The 18,283-nt window shown below is 38.0% G+C and overlaps 1 protein-coding gene across 1 annotated transcript in view; it reads right to left on the bottom strand.

Moving 5' to 3' along the window:
• The window catches only part of SYT1 (synaptotagmin 1), a 253,467-nt gene that overhangs the window by 74,706 nt on the left and 160,478 nt on the right, over positions 1–18,283 (bottom strand). Inside the window, exons 4-5 of the mRNA XM_009086709.4 lie at positions 13,789–13,973; positions 1,269–1,391 (exon numbers count right to left, since the gene is read on the bottom strand). Of these exons, the coding sequence (XP_009084957.1) occupies positions 1,269–1,391; positions 13,789–13,973 (308 nt within the window). The remainder of the gene's footprint in view (positions 1–1,268; positions 1,392–13,788; positions 13,974–18,283) is intronic.

Genomic DNA, 18,283 nt, shown 5'->3' with positions numbered 1-18,283 from the left:
TGAAAGGCTTCAGAACTCTTTTTAGCTCCTGCATTGTAAAACAAGCACTGGTAGTCAGAAGATTGTTGAAATACAGGCAAATACTATTTATTATGCCAGGTCATAGGTGTGTATAAATACCTTCCTGCTAATAAATTTTTTCTTAATTTCTCCTATTGTTTTTGCCTTGCAACAAGTAAGAGTACTGTGCTCTATGAACAGCATCAAATAAAGAATATGAATGTGGAATTTATCACAAGTACATATGGAAGGCAGTTCAGGTGATGAACAGGAATTAACTGGGATTTACCTTCAGTAGTCATTTCTTTCCCTAAACAGGAAAGAATGATGTGATTTTGACCGATATTGTCAAAAAATGAAATGCAGGATATGTGTTCTCAATTTTACTGAGAGATTCACAGTAGAAGTGAAGAACTCAGATGAGTTGGTGTGCTTTGGGCCAAAATTAAGCACAGTGAATTTTATTGTGAGGCTGTGAATTGATTTAATTCACAAAAGTGATTCCTGGCAAAGAGGACAGGGAGGGGAATAAAATATGTTCAGCATGTGGCCAGACCTGTTAAGCTGGTCAATTCTAGGCCTACACATTACAGTGTCTACTAATTCTGAAAACTGAAGTATGCCAAAGTTTAGTCTTACCAGCTTCGGAGCAGAGTACTGAAGGAGTATCAGTCCTTAAATTCTTGTCCAACCTTCCTGATTTTTTGGGGTACAGACCTTTTTGAACTTTTTACAGATTTGTTAGAACTTTTATTCCAGACTAGAATTTTGGGAGGTGTACTTTCATGGAGAGCAACAGAACCTGATGCAGCTAGTTATTACAGCAAAGCACACACTTGATGAAGTGAGAGAAAGCAATCTTACCAACTTTCTAAAAGACCCAGTGAATCAGCTCACCTTCAGGCCCTTCTATTTTTCCTCCCATTTCTGTTTGCTTACATTTTAAATACTTGAAGGCTGAAGTGAACATTTTAGTGACAGCAGGAAAACTCCATAATTTATGTGGACTGACATTGATTGGTGATGCTTTAATTTAAGCTATTAATAATCATTAGATAAAACTGGATATTCAGTTTTTGATTAAAGGTGTAATATAAAGTCCAAGTGCATTCAATACCAATTTAGTAGTACCTCTGTAATGAATTTTCTGTCCCTTTACTCCATGCAAGTAGTATGGAATTAGGAAATATTTACTTTAGCTAAATGCATTACTTCATTCTCCACTTGCACACACAGAAACAAAATATTACAGGTTGGTTGTTTCAAACCTGATTGTTCTGGAAGTCATAATCCAAAGAATATTGTATTTTCCCTAGCTTCTCAACCTCTTTGGCTTCTTCCTTCTCTTCCCCATCAGTCAGCCCAGTCTCAGCATCATCATCCTTAAGAGCCTAGAAAGAAGAAATGTAATATTCATAAATGAGGCAAACCGTTGGGTAGCAGTTTAAAATAGACACGATCCTCAAATCTATTTTAGAGCCATTAAAAGCAAGCAAAACAGCAGAAATTCAAATATGCACTTTTCATTTATATCTCTACTTTCTGAGTTGCTCAATAAGATGTTATAAATCAGCAAGCAAGCAATGGAAGTAGGAAGAAAGCTCCTTGGACTATAACAAGCAAGGATTGTTATAAAACCTGCAAGTAGAAACAAAATATCATCTCGATGTGAAGAAATAGTTCTTCTGGGCTCAGACTGGCTCTTAAAGAGGCACAAGGAGGCAAACATGCTATTAAATAAGCCAAGTCACGCATTCATTCAACTTAAGAATCTTGGCAATGTCAAACCTGGTTGTACATGCTGTGCATTGTTTGCATTTGGCAACACATTTCTGTAGGACTACTGTGATAAAGAGCATGTGCTGTGGATGAGCTCTCTCTACAATCATATGCCAAACATTTTTCATGTTTTTTAGAATGAATATGGAAGCAAAGTTTCCACCATGCCATCAGCAAATGCATGTTCCTCCTTTTCCCTCCCTCCCGAGACCAATTTCCTTTTTATTCATTCTAGCAATAAAGCTTGGCTGAACCAAATTGATTGAAAGTTGATTTTAGTTTGCTTACAAAGAAACACAAAAATAAAGAAATACAGCACTGCTTGCAAGCTTTGTCTATTGCATATAGCCTATTTTTAAAGGACACAGCAGTTATCTTAGATTTTATAAATAATTAAAATACTAAATGATGTATTTTTTTCCCTGTACCAGAAAGCAGAAGTATTTTCACTGTGTGAAAGGTAATTCATACAATTATTAAACCATATGAACCATAATTAACTATGTAGATCTTATTCTAGCAGATTTTTTTCCTGGATAAGAGGTGAAAAATAGACAAAAGTGATGAGACAAATAATGAAAAATTGTGGAAAATGTGAAAGTAAAGTTGAGATTGTGAAAATAAAGAGTCAATAGTAGGCATTCATCCAGAATTATTTGCATGTTATAGTAAAGAGAATACTTGTCTGTAAGAGCCCTATCTGAATGAAGGTTCTTTCTGTATGAAGTTTCTTCTTGCACAGACAAAGTGCCAGAATAAGATGTATTCTTTCTTGCAATGTAATTTTTCTGCAATTGTGGTTTTTTGTGTTGTAGGAAACCTACAGCATTTCTTAACAATAGGTTGCTGCTGGAGCTCTCTGAAAAGGTAGCAAGGCTAGAGTAGCTATGTGCACAGCTGATGGTGGTTAGGAAAGAAGAAACATGAAAGCATTAACATTCTCACTCAGCTTTGAATACAGAGGGCCACGCAACAGTTGTGTGGGTTTGGAAAGAAGGAAGATTCATCTCTGAAGTAGAAAATGTTCTTCTCCAGAAGGCAGATCTAAATAAAAAAGGTCAGACTCAAAACTGTATGATACTAAGCAATTATTTCTCTACTTTTGAAATTAGCTAGAAATTCTGCTGGCACAGCTCAAATGAAACCAATCCAACAGCTTTGATTTTTGTGAGCTGAGGAGTTGGGTCTCGTGTAAATACCTGAATGTTAGTGGAATGATGGACTCTCTACTAGAAACATAAATTACATTTTACCTGGATGAGATTGGGGGGAAAGGTCAGTGATAGACAGAATCACCTGTGAGACTGGAAGAATAGTATTTTTTTAAACTCAACCATTTCTATTTGGAAAGGCTGAACTGCCTGAAATGAAATTTGGTTTGAGACATTTTATCACTGAGCTATTAGTAAGTTCCCTGACTGTAGCACAACATTTTTGTGGGTACAACAAGAAATGTGACACTCGGAAACTGACAGGCTCTCTGGCAGACCATACATGGGATTTTCAGGATATGGAGCGATATGATTATGCCAAACACTCTTGCTTTTGGTCATAAAAATAAGCTTAAGGTTTTGTGTTCATAAAAAAAGATGTGACTCAATCCATCTGAAGCAACCAGGTTTATTTGAGCCTGGAAACAACAGGAAAAAACAGGAAGTTAGAGTGGGATGTTAACTCCAAGATCCACTGCTCTGAATCATCCCAGTATGGTCCTAAAAGAGGATTCCATGATAAAAGTGTGATATACACCTCCAGTATATTATTGTTTCTGGGACAAGTACTGGAATTTCTGCTTTTCCACTTGCTTTTGACCTGGATTTTGAGAGGAACTATCCTATGGCCATTCCCTGGGGAGGAAAGTGAGAAGGCAAAAAGACCATTATATGCTAATTTCCAAATCAGAGAAATTTGTAAACAGTCCATCAAGGCAATAGTTATGTATCTATACATTCTCTGGGAAAACTACATTCTCTTCTGCAAAGCTGTTCAGTCGAGATGACAGAGCAGTGGGTAGCTCAATGTAAAAAAAGGTCTTACTGCGACTACAGAAAATATAATGGGAAGCTAACATCTCTCTTGCAAGGGGGTTTTGAAGTGCAGGCAGGGAACACTGTATGGTACAGAAACACGTCTCCACAGGTGATGAGAAGCCTACTGGAAAGGTGAAAGCTATTTCCATGAGAGATGGAAAACATTGTACCTTACTGACATCAGCTGAGGAGCTACATGATTCTTCTTGACCTTGACTCAGATACATTGAACCACTAAGAAAAAACACTGAGAAAGAAATAGTGTTTGGAGATGGACAAGTTTGTGGCACTGGGGGGAGGAAAAAAAGGACAAATTATTATCTCTAAAGCAGTCTGTAAATAATAGTTTTTACTGTTAAGAGAGGAATTTGCTTTAAAACTAGAGGCTAATGTTTCAGGAAGAAGGGGAGTCAAAAGAAGCACCGAAGTTTCTCATGTTTGATTTAGCTACTGAATTCCAAAGAGGAAGAAGAATTGGTTTGCTTCAAAGTACTTGAAACACCCCACAGGGATTTTAATTTTGTATTGAGATTCTCTGGAAGATCAATATTTAATGGAATACTACTACAACCCTCAATTTATAGCATACTGTACCACACTGTAGTAAATCTTACTGTTGCATTGCTACGATCAATTAAAATAAGCAGCTGTATTTTATATTTTTTATAAAAAATTAAAACATTTTTAATTATAAGCAAGTTTTTTCATCAAGCCTTTGCAACTGATAAACCATAACTAGAAAGACTGGATTTAGATGCTGACCAATGTAAGCCCTGCCTTCTCTACCATTTTCTTTAATTTCATGACATTTTAAATGTTTTTTTTTTTTTTGGTGAAATATGCAACATGGAAATGCATAATTACATTGTGCTGGAGACTGGATTTATCTTTTTTAATTTGAGCTGACCATGAATTTTACTCAGGCAGTTTGTTCATTTCTGCATTACATATGCAGGAACACACAACAGTAAAACATCTACATCCTTTCCAATGCGTGTAAGTATGTGAAATACAGGCTTATATGTAAACAGGTGTAGGAATGTACCAAGAAAGTGTTAATCCAGCACAAACATTTCAAGGTGATACATCTGTGTCTACTGAAATCAGAACTACTCTGCAGTAGTTCTTACAACAAAAAGATCTAAATTACAGCAATTTGAGATCCGCTATTCAATCTGCTGGTTGCATCTTCACTTCCATAATGTTATTGAGAGCGGTTTTGCAGCCTCCTCTTTTCTTCTGAGATGTTAAAGAAAATACCTAATTTTCAATTCTTTTGAAACTCCACACCCTGTAGTGGGTTTTTACACTTCTTGGGTTTTTATTCCCTCTCATTCCCTGAGCTGACAAAAGCCTCTCTCCAGTGACATTGCATCCCAACACTGCTAACATCCCTTGCTTTCAGCTCAGTTTCACCAAAACCCTGCACCTTGTGACTAGGCTTGCCCCACTACTATCAACCATGAACCACAAAAGAGATTCTGGGGCTTCAAACAACTTTACTTTAATCCCCCCCCAAACTATGTGTAGAAAATGAGAGTCTGCAAGGGCAGTTGCTCTGCTGGTTGCCTCCAGATTTCACATATGCAGAAGCTTCAGGAAAGCAAAGTGGTAGGAGACTCATGTAACAAAGCTGCTGGGGGAGCAAGAGTACTGAGAGGCAGAGGCCACAATCATGGCTGAGTCACATCTTGTTAATGACTAGTTTCTGTTGCAAACCATTTAAAATGCAAAGCGTCTTTCACTTTTGTATATAAAGAAATGCTTTCATTAACAGAGGTTTTAGGGTTCTTTCTGTTTATGGGGTGGCCTACAGCCTCACTTTTAAGGAAACAAGTTACCATTAAGCAAGAAGGAGAGACATTGCAAAACAAAACAAAATACTGACTGCAGCCTGTAAGTTTGTTTGCTGCACGGTGTGTGCTGCTGTTCTGATTTCCATCTCCACCTGCCCCGCCATCATTTCTTTTGGAATGGTGAAGGAAATATTGTTTTAATGTTTGAATGATGCCCAGTCCTCAGGCAGGTGCAATGCCTGGTGAGCTGGAAAAAGAAAACAGTAAGATTTTGTAGCAAGAATGTTCTGTGCCATGTCCAACAACGAATTTATTGGAAAGGCAATTTTTCCTCCACAACTAGAAATGACTGCTTATCCACTAATGGTGGTACACCTCTTATCATTATCTTTCCCATTCAAGAACACCATAATTCTGATCTGGCCAATTTTTATCCCAAGAGAAAACAAAAGCCTTTAAAAATTCCCATCTGGTTCCCTATCACAAAGCAGACAAGCCTGCAATTGTAACATGTTCTCTATCACAGTCCCTCAGAAGGAAAGGCAACATTTCATTCATTCAGCATCTGCTTTCTCTCCATGAATTAATTTAAAGAGCATGTTGCGCCTGGGTTTCCAGTGGCTGCGCCAGGCTTTGGTCATTGTGAAATCTACTTTGCCATTACTGCTGTAAGAATGTTGGCCTCACATACCAGCAGTGGGCCACACTGATGAATACAATGAGAAAAGCCCTGCTGGGTTCAGCATGCAATGCCTTGACTTGCTTGATTACTCCCTTGCTTGTTATCCAGCTTTTAAATGGTCTTCGTTGGGTTATTCAAAAGGTTTTCTTTCTTTAGGAGCTCTATGACATGAGGTCATCTTGTTCAGCTTAAGCATTTGCTGAATTGTTTAGGTACCAAAATACCAACTTAACCTCGTGCAACAGAAAAATACAGAAAATGCTGCAGGTGTTCAATGTAAAATATGAACACATTCATTTAAGTTGGAGCTGTTAAGCTCAAAAATCAATCTCTTTTTAATGTTTTATAAACCCCTATAGCCAGTGTTTATAGGCTGAAAAAAGATGAAGCTGATCTCAGACCCAGGAGCCTATTTTGGAAGTTCATCCCGTGGGTCAGGGTCTGCTTTGAAAGCAGGGCCCATGTGAGTGAACCAAAAGTAGCAGGCAGTCCTGCAAGCACGCTGCTGGCTCTGCCCCCCCTGCCATATGGCAGGCAGCGCTCGCCTGCACCGAGCAGCAGGCTGCGAGTGGGAGGCAGCTTCAGGCTGCTCGGCCAGGGCATGCTGCTCCATCAATTGCTCTCCATCCTCCCCAAATTAATGGCAGTGGGCCAGGTGGAAGCATGCTTTGGGACAGAGCTGGCTCCTTGACCTGGGAGGACCACTCAGAGTACTACATTTATTTGTGTTTGGAAAATCTGTCATACTATATAATTAGGACTATGTGTATTTGATTGTGAAAATTAACCTAAATACAGCCAGAGATGATTTACTGAGTGCCACTTTGATCTTTGGAGAAAAAGTTGGCACAGACCTGTTCTACTGGCTTAGTTCCTTAAAAAGAGATAAGATAATGGTCTGACCATCTTCTAAATAGGACTTTATGAGGTACCTGATATTCTCATGTTTTAAGGCTGTTTGCTATTCATATTTATTATTTATCAATTTGTAAAGTGTAAATACCCTTCCTTAGAAACAAAATTATTAAATACTCCCAAATATTTAGTTTTTATTTTAGTGTTTTAAAAACATTAATATGAACTGCTGTTCTTCTTGTAGATTATGCATACCCATTAATTTCAGACATAGTGTAGGAGTTTAGCTCTCTGTACAGTCTGTGGATATAGGTAAATGTCTTGAGAGTCTGATTTAATTTAGGGACTAATTGCATACTTCCTAAATGCCACTCATTAGGAGCTTTCAGACTCTGGTCTTGAATAAAGAACTCCAATTTGTTCTGTTAATCAAGAAAATGCAAAAAACATCCTTGAAAATGGAAGCTTCCAGTGGTAAGACCTTCAATATAGAAAACAAGACATGTAAAAGAATGAGCAGGATCTGCATCTTCATGTACCCCTAACAGTACAGTAGGTTACAATAAAAGTAAAAAAATTAATTACTTTACAGAAAAAAATAGTTTAACATAGGAGGAAAACAAACTCAGGAAGCATGCAAAGCAGGGTCCTATGTTTTCTTAGGAGTGACTGAGAGGAAGAGACATGAATGCAAATAAACTCAGTCTTGTGTCTCACAGCTATTGCTTCCATATTTTCAGGCTTCTGAAATCTAATATAAATCTAAATTTCAAAAGAGTTTTACAGAAAACATATTTGCAGAACACAAACACTCATCTATAACATTTTATCTTCGTAAACATGTTATTCACATTTTTCAGGAAGTTTTATGCACACTGCACAGTAGTCTTTGAGGCAGGTGAAAAAGCAGGACTACTGGTCAAGGCTGAGATTGAATTTATGTACAAACAAGACTCAGTCAATCCATTTCGACTGCCACAGTAAACTTATTGGGCTTGTTTTCTATGAAGACTCATCCCCAGTGTTTCTGACTAACCCTCTCCACTGCAGTGGCTCTGCAGAACATCATCTTTCTGAGTGTGAATTAGGATGTCTCACTGCATTGTGGATAAGCCATGGCGAGCATTAACGCCACCAAGGGCTGAAGATGACAAAAAATGGGGACTGGCATGCTACCAAGATAGGTGGTAGCACTGTGGAATAAACACCTCACCATTCTTTAGGCAATCAACTGGGAAAACAAACAAGCATGTAACCAAATACTGCAGAAGAAAAGACCACTGCCAGCAACAGAGCTCCTGTCCCTCAGAAAGATCCTCATGGATTTTCTTCTGGCAATAAAGGTTTGAGTTGCTTCAAATGAAATCCAGGCTCTTTAGATGTCAGTGTGGATTATGCTGACTTCATTTGGGCTATTATCTTCATGCTGCAAGGTCAGCGCACTCTACTTTGGAATATTTCAGGGCACCTAACACTAAAAATCTTGTTCCTTCAGTATTTTGTCTACATGAGGGCAAGAGTGCTGGATGATCAACAGCTAGAATCATAAGGCAAATCAGTCTTAAAAAAAAAAACATCGTATGTTGGAGCTCATCTGGGTGCAATTGCAGCTCTCACTGTCATGTCACTTTACAACACCTGCTATTCAGAGAGGAGCATTAATCAGAATATTCTGATTAAGTTAGTACATAACCCCAATGTAAAAGAAAGACCTATGTAAAGGAAAAACAAATGTACAGAGAAGTCAAGTGGCTGACTGAGGGTCACAGTAAGTCAGTAGCAGAGCCAAGAATATACTACTCATACTCCAGGCTGTAGAACATAGACCTAATACCAAATCTCCTGTTTCACACAATATACACATTGTAAGCAAAAAAATTCTTTACTAATCACAGTGTTTTAAGCTGATGAAATTATTAAATCTCCTTTTCTACAAAACCTTTGTGACCTCATCAAATGTTCAGATCACAACAATTATTATCCAAGTTACAGGGCTAAATCTTAGCAAGTTCTCAGTGGTGCTGTTCATGAATGATTATGTCTATTCCTTTTCTTAGCCCACAGGCTGAGCTTAATCAAGAATTTTGCTGTACCAACACATTAAATCCAGACATAATAAATCTGAAGCTATTACACTATCTCGGAAACAGAGTCTTCAGGGCCTTTTGTTTCCCCCCTTGAAGAAAAACAGTAGTGGGAGCTACCAGGGGCATTAGCAGAGATTGAAAGTTATGAAGATGAAAACCATGATGGGAAAATCTCACAAAAACACTAGTGCCAGTTGTCACTAGTTGCACCAACAGAAATCTGTACTAAGACCACTTAAAAAGCTTTGGTATGGAACACTAAGAATTAAATGCCTGAGCACTGTACTGAGATGATGTGAGAGCCCACAGCAAGTTTCATGATGTAGCAGTCAATTTAGCAACACTTAGAAACTAAGACATTAAAAATACACATTACTTCTGTCTACTTTTGATATGGTGACATTTATACAAAAAGGAAATATAATTAGCAAGTTATTTTTATGCACCGATCAATTTTAAACTTGAGCTTTCTGGTACCGTTTGACTTAATATTTTAAGTGTAGAAAGAATGACAACCTCTTTTCTTCTGCTCTCCTCCAGCCTCCCCAAATATATATGCAACCAAAAAATACCCAATCAATTTAGTTCAGCCTCTTGATGTGTGTATCAAAGCTACTACATGTCCATCTCTGCTAAGGAGACAGAGCTGTCAGGAGACTATGCATGAGAGCTTAAGTCTAGGTGCGTCCAAATAGCAAAATAAACCTACCGCAAGTGACAATCCAGAACAGTCATGAGACACAACATTGACAAGGAGGACATAGGAGGAAGAAATAAAAATTAAAACATCCACACACAAACAGTAGTAGAAAACATGGAGAAATGACCTTTTTTACAGGTGTACATTCATTAACAATTCTGTCTTCCCTAGAAGGAATCTAATCCTCCCAGTGGCCTTTGGTGGAGCTGTATACTCAACTTGAAAAAGGAAGCCTTGTCTGCAATGGAAATGGGTCGCAAGACTGAAAACCAAACTTTATTTTCAACTCATTTCCCATCCTACCTCAGCTACATCTCTTGATAATCTTCATATAAAGACAATTTCTCTTTTGAATTGTGTTTAGGGAAGTGCATATTTTGAAGAATAAATATTCTAAAAGAGACAAAAATTTTATTCCCCTTTCTGTAATATCTAGCTATCGATGTGTGACTTTTGAGCTGACTGTGACTCTATTTCAAAAGAATCTTCAACTATGCCAAGTTACATGGCTCTATGATGATTTGGCATGGATAGGCATGAATAGAAGTAGTTCAAAAGTTCTCCTCAAAAAAAAAATCCAGACTAAGATAAAAATTTTATTTCCAGGAGCTGTTGCTTTCAGTTTACCAAATGGCACTCTCTTCCAACTTTGTGTGCCTTGGGAACTAGGATCCTGCAAGATGCCACATGACTAGCAACTGCCATTGGGCACTTTTAGCTGAAGGCAGAAGTAATTAGCACTTGCAAGTTCAGGCCTAACAATGACTGAAGTAGGTTTTTCAGTTTTTGACAACATTATTAGTACTATACGTTGCTCTTTATAATGGCATTAGATTTACATCTTACTCTTCAATTACTTTTTTAACAATTTGCTTCTTTGAAGGGCTAAAAGGCATTCCTATTACTCTCCTTTCTGTTTTATGCCAGAGCCTCTAGAATGTTTCAATTCTCTTAACTGAACTATGCTACATTTAGCATTGCCTTGAGTTCAGCTAGGTATATTAAAACCTGCATGGGAAAGTCAAAATTAACTGTTAGAATAAAAACCACATCATACAGAAAAAAATGACAGCCAAAATGTTGCATTAGGAATCAAGTTGGCAAAAGTTACTGAATGCCAAGGACTTAAAATCTGTACACTGTCAGACTGCTAGAAATGAATTTAGGATGCTAATTACAAAATCTTTCAGCCTGGGTTTGAAAATCCCAGACAGTGAGGAGAGGTAGCTGGAGAGTTGGTGATCTACTTACTAAAAGTCTGACATTTACATCAACTGTGAATCTACCCTCCTTAGGTTTAACTGTGCAAAAAAACCCATGCTAGTTAAATACCAAAATATCGAGACAAATGTAGGTTTAAACAACTATACCAAGTATTTTGAATGGAATCATCTTAAAATACCTATCTGTGCAACTTTTCAAAGTTTGAGCTCTTTTTGTAGCCAAAAGATGCAGGATTCAGCTTTTTATAAAATCTTCCCATTAAAATATACAAATGGAGCTCAATATTAATAAAATGATGTAGTTTTGAATTTCAGATACTTTTTTTCCAAGAATCCATGGTCATTTATCCAGGTCCTAATGAATATAATTAAAAACACTTAATAATACATTGTAAATACAACAAAGGCCTTACATGATATGGAACAAATTCCACATAAATATCAATAAACAAATTGCACATTATTTATCCTATGACAAAGTATTTGGTTCATTATCATTAGCAGGACATAATGAAGTTCTCCAGAAATTTTTCCATCAACATAATCAAAGCAGTTCTTCCAAATTATTCTGGGTTCAATGGGAGAGCTAGGTTACAGTAGCCTAGCATAAACCAACAAGTGATGACCTGATTTTCCATACATTGAAGGGGAAATATCTCACAATTTCTTAATACCTCAGAACAAAGTCTCTAAATACAGGGATGAATGCTAAATCAAAGTGCTTTAAGAGAAGGAGTTCATGTCACATTTATCATACAGAGTAAAAAAAACAGCAGCATAATATCTTCTTCAAGGGAGAACTCAAAATTTCTGCTCTGGTATTTCTTGAGCTCAGTCTCACTAATCTTTATAACCTTGGAATACCTGTCTAAAGTTGTGATTTTGTGTACCAAGGATGTTTTTCTCAGGTGTGAATTTGTCTTGTGTTGGTGCCACACACTCCAGTACACCAGTGTGGCACACAAAGCACTGCATCTCCAGGAGGAACCAAGGTTAAAAGTGCACACCAGCGCAGTATCTAAAGCACTCCACTTGCAATGGGGATGTAAGGGTCTCCAGCATTTGTTCTTTGTCCTCTTGTCTCTGAAACTGAAACTGGAAATAGCTTGGATAGCTCTACACTTATCCGTTATTTTCCTCCCCTTATCTGTGCTCCTTTTGGACTCCTCTCATGTGATCTATTGCAGATGGTCATCAGACTTATAAGGCTTCCTCACCCTCACCTCACTTCCTGATCTTGCTCTTCCCCTACTACACCCTACGTGCCTGGAAAAGCATGCTAACCTGTTCCAGGACTCTTAAGACTGGCTGATGAGCCACACTGCTGGCTGTTCCCTCACTGAGCAGTGGCATTTCACCACTTGTTCTGGACTGGGCCATGGGCCTCTTTAGCTACAGTGCTTTCAGACTCTCTTCTTGGATCTTGTCCCTGACAAGCTGGCCCTAGTTCTAGGGTTCCCAGCCCTGACTTGTATTTCTGATCAACCTGCCTGCAGCTCAGCTTTTTTCTATGCTAGATCCCAACTTGTGGAATCATCTCCTTATTCCTGATCATGCTTTTACTCTCTCTTTTGGACTGGGTAATCGCTCCTGTACTCTCTAGCTCAACTTTCCCAGGTGTCTTGGGAACACAGACTTGACTATGCAGTATCTTTAAAGTTATTTGCTTCTACTTATAAGGGTTTGCAAAGTAATTATCTAAATTTCTTCAGTCCTTCCTTTTTGAGAAATCTTGCCCTTTGTCTTCTTAGCTTAGGAAATCTCTGAGCTTTGAGGACAAACAGATACTTTGTGTTTACTTCCTCATTCTGCTGGTTATTCCAAACTGTTTGCTCCAGGAAGAACAGTACTAAAATCCCAAGAATAAAAAGCTTTGTTTTCTCTCAGGAAGGTATTAGTTGAGTCTGTGGCCCTTAGTATTAAGCCCTGCAACCTCTGCTTCTCTTCCACCAAGCAGATCTGAAGGGCAAGCTTTTCTGCCCTTATGAAAATTATGCTGCTCTCAAAGGGCATTATATTAATCTTCTCCAAGTTACTCAGTTGACTTACAGCTCCAAGTATGGCCTGTTATCTTTAATCTTCTCCTCTCTAGAACAAAATGAATTCTCCAAGCATCACCGTGTTGAATGTCTCTGTGGTTTTCCTTTTTCATAATTTTCCTTTGCTTCTCACTCTCATTTTTGCCTCTATACTATTGTTTCCTTCTCAGCTGAACTTTGGTGTGAAAAGAAATTTAGGTTCATAACTACTTTTCTTTATTATGTAATCTCAGAAATACTGCTAGTAAGATATATAAAGATACATAAACACTGGTCTTGAAAAAAAATACAGTGAAAATTGCACACAGTTGCTCCATTTTTGAAGCAAGCAGGACACCCCTGATAAACTCGCCCCTTAAGGATGAGTCACTATATGCCTGCTCATGAGTTTTTAGCAGAGCAGGGAAATTGGCTGGCAGCTTCATCAGTGATGCCACACCCAGGTTCATCCCTTGTGATACCACTGAGAAGATGTTGTCAATCAGTCCACTCTTCACAGAGCCACTACTGAGACAACAAGCACAGCTTTTTCCAGACACATCAAACAGAAACCTTCAAATGCAACCCAAGAGTTTAAGAAACGCAGAGTTACTTTACCTGATCTTTCATGCTTTTCCCTAAATCTTTAACATCTTTCATGTTAATAGCATTCTTCCCTCCCTTCTCCTTTCCCTTCTTCTTGTTCTTCTTTTTGAACAAGCATTTCTTACAGAGACAAAAGCAGCAGGTGAGGATTAATAGGACTGCAACTATGGCTATGGCTATTAAGGCCCAAGGTGGCACTGGAAGAGAAAAAGACATACACACAAAAAGAAGGTGGCAAACTGTTAGTAAGGTTAAATTTAGAAACAAGCACATTTCTCTCACAGCTAAGCCTTTTTCAATGAAAATGCCTGGCAGAAATACCTGATATCCTTTCTAAAATATGCTGTCATCATTTATATATTTCTCCCAACTGAGCACTTGCCCATACAAAGCAAATTTTACACATCTATCTATATACAAGCCTGGTGACACATATCAAACTCACCTGCAGCTATTTTGATTCTGAAAAGAGTATATCTAAAATATTTACACTGTGCAATCTGTAAAATGCTCGGCACATTTAAGCAATTACTCATTTCTTTCTTTAATCATCTCCCCAACCCACCTGGCATTGTGGCTGAATCGGGTAGAACTGACTGGAAATTTCCCTTTTCTGGAATGGTGTTTGATCCAAGCAGTCAGTTCTAATGAACAGCCCTTTTCCTCTGCCCACTGCTGCACTTGACAGATTCGCAGATCCCTGGCAATAGCTGCAGGTCAAGGTCACCAGTGAAGACTGACCAAGGACAGAGGGCTGTCCAATCCATGGGCATTTGCCCTATCTGGCATCATGCCCTTAACACTAATAAAGTTTCAGCACACTGCTGTATTCTCACCTATACTGTTCTATAAACAAAGATTGTGTTACATTTTTTCATTAAGTTCAGGCTGCAGGACATGGCTGAAGCATGAATAAATAAGAGAACACTTACTAGCATAAAATGTTCTTGTTAAAGATCAGAATTTTTGGAAAAAAGCAATTAGGATGACACTTAAACACAAGTACTCCAGAAGGCAATTATCGTCACACAAATCAGCTTTAATGACTACTGATTCCCACATTTAAGCAGAACACCTGACAAAATCTTAAATCTTGTAAACTGTCATTTTCTAAAAATCTTGAAATACACTCAGTTGGTCTGCCAGATACTCAGTACATTACCTAAAGGTCTCTAATATGATACAGAGCTACAGAGCAAAGCCAAAAAGTGAATCAAATTTGACATGTTGACGTCAGTGAATCACAAAAGGGAATGGCTGGTATAAATAGAGAAAATTAATTGCCTAAAGGAGCTAAGAGGAGTGCAAAGCATAGTCACTGGAACTTCCACTACAAATTACCAGTTCAGGAAGATGACAGAGCATCTACACCTTCCTTACTCTATATTTAATGAACTCATTTTCTAACTTTTATTGAAACTACCCTAATGATGGATAAAAATGTAGGAGAATAGTTAAATATTTCTGTAATATTTTTGTGCCTCCAATTGTTCATTAAATGCAGCTGCTATAAAAGGAAAGCTGTACCATATGCAGAACAAATGAGAACTGATTACTAAACAAATGAATGGTAAGACACAAATGGTGAACAGATTAGCAGCTGTTTATGGGATGTATTTTATGAAGTCAGCAGCAGCAATTCTGCAGTTAAAATTGCATTAGATCTGCACTTATCACAATTTAAAAATCTGTATTTCATGCATTAGTATTTAATTTTGTCTTCAAATCTGGTGTAGTACCATTTTGTAGCACAACTGACGCTTTTACATTTTTTTTTCACCCAGCACTCAGAAATGTAAACCATCATCTTTCACAAGAAATATGTGCTCTACTCAAATTCTAAACTTCAAGTGAAACAACATTTACATAACACTGTACCTAAGATAATCCACGGGAGTTATGAGAAAAGGAAATGAATGATACATGCAAATTTATCAGCTTTTTGTTTCACTGATTTGTCAGCAGTGCCTGAAGATTGAATATGGGGAGTAACAACAATATGGGATGGGGTTCTGCCAGAAGGATGCCACTCTGTGAGGTAAGAGAAGGGGAACATCAAGTGCAGGTAAACTGTGAGAATCAATGGGTTGAGGAGACAGGAAATGTAGGCACTAACAGAACAAACACATATGCATCCTGCAGGTGAAAAAAACTTGTGTAGGTAGTGAATTCAAGTGCCTTTATGCTGAAAGTGTTGTATCAGGTGGTATTCTGGCACTGCTGCCTTGGTTCTCTGAAACATAAACAATGTAGGGTACCTTAGGGAACATTTGAAACACTTGCAGATACCTCAGCTTATTTTTTACAATGTGTTGTCTGCTCTCGTCTGTTTGTAATTTAATTTCAACCAATAGCTCTTGTGATGCAATTAAATCATCATTGAATTAATATCTGGGACACCAAGTTATGCAGAATTCCTTACTTACCTCTTCAGAAAAAATCTGTTTCCTTTTTTTATTAAACAAAGCATAAGCACTAAAGTAAAAAAAAATGAGGCAGCACAAAATCCGGACATTTACAAAACCACTGCAAAATTCAAAACCAAAAAGGAATGGATTATTTTTCCCAATAGAAGTGTACTATCTCTGTCAAGGAAATGGCTCATTTGAACATTGCTGTCGACAGAGATTGCCCAGTCAATGGATGTAAATCATAGATTTAAGACAAGTGAAACATACAGTTATCATTGGCTTTGAAGAGATGTTTGTTTCCTTTCAAAAGCATGACACAAATTTTTTAAAATATTAATCATTTTACATAACATTGACAAAATTTTCTAGAATTACTAAAGACTTTGACAGTTTTTCTACCTGTGTTCCCCAATTCATGATGGCACCAGAAGTGCCATAAATTCAGAAAAGATAAGGTTTCAAAAGCTACCTTTCTATAAAGTCATCTCCAGGTGGACAGACTGAAGTCACTAGTCAATTTGGAAGACTCAAATCTGCAGCCTTTTATTTTTAAGTATGCTGTTTACCAACTTTGACTAATATCTATAAAAATCTTTTCAACAGTGTAAGAAATTTCTTTTTGTGCAGCGGCTCATATTGAAGATCCATATTGATTGATTTCAGCTGGACTTTACCCATTTATACCAGATTTTCAAAGAATTATATTTTACCAGTGGATAACAGTGGAAACTTACAGTTTGAAGACTACCTCCATCTATATTGTACCAGTTTGACCAGACTCAGGAGTTTGAAACCTCAGGAGGTCTCTGGACATGAACCATTGAAGAAAAGAGCCCTGTGGCAGATGAAGGGTGGGTGACTTGCAGATCATGACCCACGCAGCTCAAAGTGGCAGGGAGCCAGAAGCTTCTTGTACAACTTGTCTTACCGACTGCCTGCACAAGGGGGTGCTTTGAAACAAGCAATACTTACCTACCCGACCAAGCAAAAGCTATTGGTTTAAAGATAATTAATATTTGTGTAAACTTTCTGGTATTTCAGTGCTATTTTCTTTGTTCTACTCCTCTGGGAAAATACAGAATACTTATTTTGAAGAAGCTGTCATGAATGTCTAAGTGATTTGGTGATTCTACAAAGCTCTTAAAGACAAATCTATAAGAGGGGATTTGCTGAGTAGCAGTTAGTAAATAAGGTCTTGAATTAGTGTTATTGATCCAGTCCAGAGTATGCTCTAGGACTTTAGTGAGAAATGCAGGAATGAAGCCTATTTGCAAAAGGAGGTTATAGAGAAAAAGAAAGACATGGCTTACTCCTGGGCAATAGCAGGGTACTGAAAGGAGTAATCCCTAGCAATGTGTTGAATCAAGGTATTTTGAGTACCAATTTTGCATACTTGTGCTGAACAACAGTCAGACATGAATGCAGATAAATGTGAGCTCTCTTATCCCTCTCTGTTGCTTCCTTCCAGCCAGAGTTGTGCGACCCCCATACTGTGGGTCATTTCACAAAAGCAGCTGTGATGCTCTTAGATTATCATTTTAATTTGGGCTTAGAAGTCTATTTATAATGCTTATCTCCAGACCATACCAGTAGGTCATGCCTGTACTCATGTTCTGCAGTGATCTGTCAGGGCACAATGGACACAGTGGGAATACACATTCCCAGAGGTCACCTAGTGATGCTCCAGCTGCAAAAGGTAATTTGCCCATGAGAGCCAACCTAATCCAAAGCACTGCCCCTACAAACCCCGAGCCCTCAGGACTGACTGCTTCATTTCACTGACTTCTACTGAGCTGCACTAGGTACAGCTTGTGTCCCAACCTGTCATTAAATCTTGGTCCTTTGAGCTTGCTAGATTCTAAGAGAAGGATGTATTACTGAGTTATTCAATTTAAGAGCTACAAATTTTGTCCTTTATATAAAGTCATCCTTACTTGGCCTTACACAAAATACTTGGAGAGGTACAGGCCTCGGGTCTAAAACTGACATTTCCGTTAGATGATCTAAAATTATCAAATGCCTTGGAGAACATCTGACTGCAGAGGAAAGACTTTAAGGGGGAAGTCACAAAATGTGTAATGGCATCAAAGTGCTGC

Source organism: Serinus canaria, chromosome 1A, assembly GCF_022539315.1.
Source record: "Serinus canaria isolate serCan28SL12 chromosome 1A, serCan2020, whole genome shotgun sequence".
Lineage (NCBI taxonomy): Eukaryota > Metazoa > Chordata > Aves > Passeriformes > Fringillidae > Serinus > Serinus canaria.
This window is presented reverse-complemented; position numbering and strand designations above follow the sequence as displayed.